The sequence below is a fragment of the Xiphophorus maculatus genome, chromosome 20 (genome assembly GCF_002775205.1).
Source record: "Xiphophorus maculatus strain JP 163 A chromosome 20, X_maculatus-5.0-male, whole genome shotgun sequence".
Taxonomy (NCBI): domain Eukaryota; kingdom Metazoa; phylum Chordata; class Actinopteri; order Cyprinodontiformes; family Poeciliidae; genus Xiphophorus; species Xiphophorus maculatus.
In genome coordinates this window covers 30,931,580-30,935,041 of record NC_036462.1, presented here as the reverse complement: position 1 = coordinate 30,935,041, position 3,462 = coordinate 30,931,580, and the positions used below count along the sequence as shown (strand labels likewise).

Below are 3,462 nucleotides of genomic sequence, written 5' to 3'. Positions count from 1 at the left end.
GCTGTATAGCAACAAAACTGCTAGTGATGTTGCAGGTATGGATTCTGTCCAGGTGCTTTGGCTTCCAATTCACAGTCCAAACATCTACATAGATCATTATTTAGAACTAATAGAACAAAACAAACTGATTAATTTGCACTAATAGGAAACAGAACATTTTTCTAAATCTTGACAGATTTCTTGGTAATGTGTGCCTTGTTGCAGTTTAGTTTCTTTGTGTTTTTAAAGCGTATTCTTTTTTCTTTGTAAAGACAAACCAAGAGAAAATCAGACATGAAAATAGACTTTTAATAGAAAGTAACAAAATGTAGCAATATTTACAGTTAGATAACATGTACAGCGAACTTCTTCCTTCTCCTTCCACAACCAGCTGCCAGTAGGTGGCGCTGCAGAGTAACTTCCTCACAGACTCACTAATGCTGCGGTTTACAGGTATTGTTTAATAATCTCTCTCTCTATACTATAGAAACCTCTGAGCGTTGCAGTGCCCGTCCGCATTCTGACAGTCCGTCAAAGCCACGGCCATCGGCCGGCAGCGTGTAACGGCGGTTCAGACGCCATTACTCTGAAAAACTTCAGTCTTTTGTGCGAGTTGCACACCAAAAAAACCCCGGTGTGGCAGCAGCAGCAGTCTCCAATAAATATTTCCAGCCACTTTGCTTTGACCGCAGTGAATCTAGGAAGCATGCAGGCGGTTGGCCAGGTTTCGCTGGCTGAGTCTATGGCTCTTAGCCCGGGTCGGGTTCTGGGTGTTTGCTCGGCTCTCTGGAACAAGCTCCTCTTCCTCCTCCTCCTCCTCCTGTCCCCCGGCTTTCAGGGTGGGCTGTGCTTGTCCACCAGCTTCAACTTCTCTCCGCTCGGAGGCCAACAGGAGGAGCATCTCCGCATCCAGCGGCTCACCTGAGGAGAAGGGGTGGCAGAGAGTCTCAACCAGCCCGACGGCAGTGCCCAGCACCGCCAGCACGGAGCCCAGCAGGTAAACCCCCAGCAGCTTCCGGTTGGCTCTCTGACGGAGCATCTCCTTCGCAAATGGAATCAACTCCTGCATGGTTTCCATTTCCGGCGGCTGCCTGTCAGTGAGGACAGAAATGATGGCGCCATGCGGTAAAGACAAATTAAAGCCTAAAAGGTTCCAAACAGCCAGTGGCCCATCGGTTGCTACAAGTAAATTGAAATAAATGTATATTTTGTATTAAATCAAAAGTGGCGACACTTTCTTTGACGCTGTCCTAAACATGACATGTCGTGAACATGTCGGAGTCTTCATGAATGTTTACGGCTGCTGCCATAAAGTGTCCTTCGGTAACTAGTGACACTTTTAGTGCGGAAAGTTATTTACCAAATAACACTTCATGAGAAACACTCATAAATATTCACGAAGAGTCCTTCATGTTCACGGCAGTTGTCACGTCAGCCTTATGCACATTAAATAAATTGTTACCTCAAAAGTTATATTTGTTGCTGTTTTAAGACGACAGCAGTGTAAAGTAATCTTAGCTTTAAATTATGGCCACTTCAATAGATTTAAACAACAGGGAAAAGGGGAGTCATGTTTTAAATGGCTACTCCTAGAATTTTTAAATATTACATTTTCACTAAAACAAAGCTTGTGTCTACAATCATTAATGTCTTCTACCTCCAGGTTCAAACATTATCAACCGTCTTAGAATTAGGACAGAATATTTGGAGAAAAAACAAGACATACTTACTGTAAATGTCGTTCTTGGTTGGGTTTTTTTTTTTCCTGAGTCACACGTTTGTCCTGTTGGTGAGTTCCAGTCTGTGGAAACTTTTGGACTCGGTGGTCGTTTATAACCCAGATGTGCCCTCCGTCCCCTCCCCTGCAGCAGGGCCTGCTGAATATGCATGAGGTCAAACCTGGCTCTTAACCAGAACCTTTGACCCAGTTGGTAGCAAGCAATGTTCTAATCAACACAACCACCACACTGACAAAAAAAGAGAACGGAGCCCCATCTTTCAAAAACTGAGTTCATTTGTTACATGTAAACTAATTAAGTTTGTCAAATATACCTTATGTACATTTGTTTAACGTGACAACTTAGTGAGGTTAAAGTATTTACTTGGATACATTTAATTTGATTACTTGAAATGAATTAACTCCGTTTTTTTTCCAAGTTGGATCACCTGTTTTCTTTTTTCAGTGCAAATGAAAAATAGTAAAGCTTAGAATAAGTGTGTTTGAAGCAATTATTTGAAGTAAAACATTGCAGCGAACGCTTTAAACAAAGATATTTCTATACAGCAAGATTTAAACTCAGGATCTCTAATGAAGCTAATGTTCAGTTTTAAAAACATTTGTGCCCAATTAGTGAAGTGAAATTCAGTGCTGGACCAAACTAACATTCATAAACAACTACAGCTTATACAAACTAAAACGCCCCGTGGCACAATGTAGACAGGGCAAAGGATTTTCCAAATGGGCTTTTGTCAAGCTAACATGTCCACACTAGCATGTCCACACTAACTTGTCCACACTAACAAGTCCGAGCTGACATGTCCACACTAACTTGTCCACACTAACAAGTCCGAGCTGACATGTCCACACTAACATGTCCACACTAGAATGCCCGTGCTAACATTTCTTTGCTATTATGTCCGAGCTAACATGGGAGGTTTATCTGATTTCTATGCACTCTGTCTATGACTTTTGGCTGAGAACATGTAAACATGGGTCTGCATGCCTAGACTTTGGCATCAACATCGCTGCTTGGTGGCCTCACAAATATTGATATGAACATTATTATTTAATAAGAATTTTTTTTGTGTGAAAACAGTAGAGTTACACCGTTAAATAGTAAAAAAAAATACTGAAAGCTGTGTCATTCTCTCGTGAACTAACAGATGAAGAAATGAGCAGAAGTTCAATGGGATTTCTAAGACAGACAAACAAACAGTGACCTGTACATGTTGTCCTTCAGTTTTATGGGATCTTGTTGTTTGTATACAAACAGGTGATCTGGGCCTTTCCACCTGCTAAAGTCTAGATGGGAGTCCTCCACATGGATGTGCTCAGTCAGGGCAAAGGTTGTGTAAACCCCGTCGCCTTGCAGCCGTAAACCCAACGCCGTCTGTGAACTCTGCTCAGAGTGGCGCCGAAACAGAGCAGACAGGCACACTTTGCTAATATGAGCATGCCACACGTAGCGCGCGCACACACACACACACACACACACACACACACACACACACACACACACACGCGTGACTCATGTGAGACAAAGTAGGAAGTGGGGAAGTGTTTGTTCTGAATCACAGCCTTCACACTCACGACTCATGAGACCCTTTAATACCAGTAACCTTTGGCATCTACGGGTCACACCAAGTGTTACTTCTTTAACTTTCTATTAAAAATAATTTTCCAGGTTTTAGTTGTTTTTTTTTTTTAGATTAATCAAACTGTTTCTTCTTTTCTTCATTTTTAGGCCAGAATAAAAAAAAAAC

General features: G+C 42.0%; 1 protein-coding gene across 1 annotated transcript; it reads right to left on the bottom strand.

The window, feature by feature from the left end:
- Nucleotides 1–267: 267 nt before the first annotated feature.
- On the bottom strand, nt 268–1,778 carry g0s2 (G0/G1 switch 2). The gene is made up of 2 exons (XM_005814297.2): nt 1,710–1,778; nt 268–1,070 (listed from the first exon to the last, which is right to left on the bottom strand). Exon 2 carries the CDS (start codon nt 1,055–1,057, stop codon nt 677–679), a length of 381 nt encoding a protein of 126 aa, XP_005814354.1. The 5' UTR covers nt 1,058–1,070; nt 1,710–1,778; the 3' UTR covers nt 268–676.
- Between the last annotated feature and the right edge of the window lie 1,684 nt (nt 1,779–3,462).

Excerpts from the sequence above, each read along its gene's own strand:
- g0s2 (XM_005814297.2), bottom strand. The coding sequence starts at position 1,057 with ATGGAAACCATGCAGGAGTTGATTCCATTTGCGAAGGAGATGCTCCGT.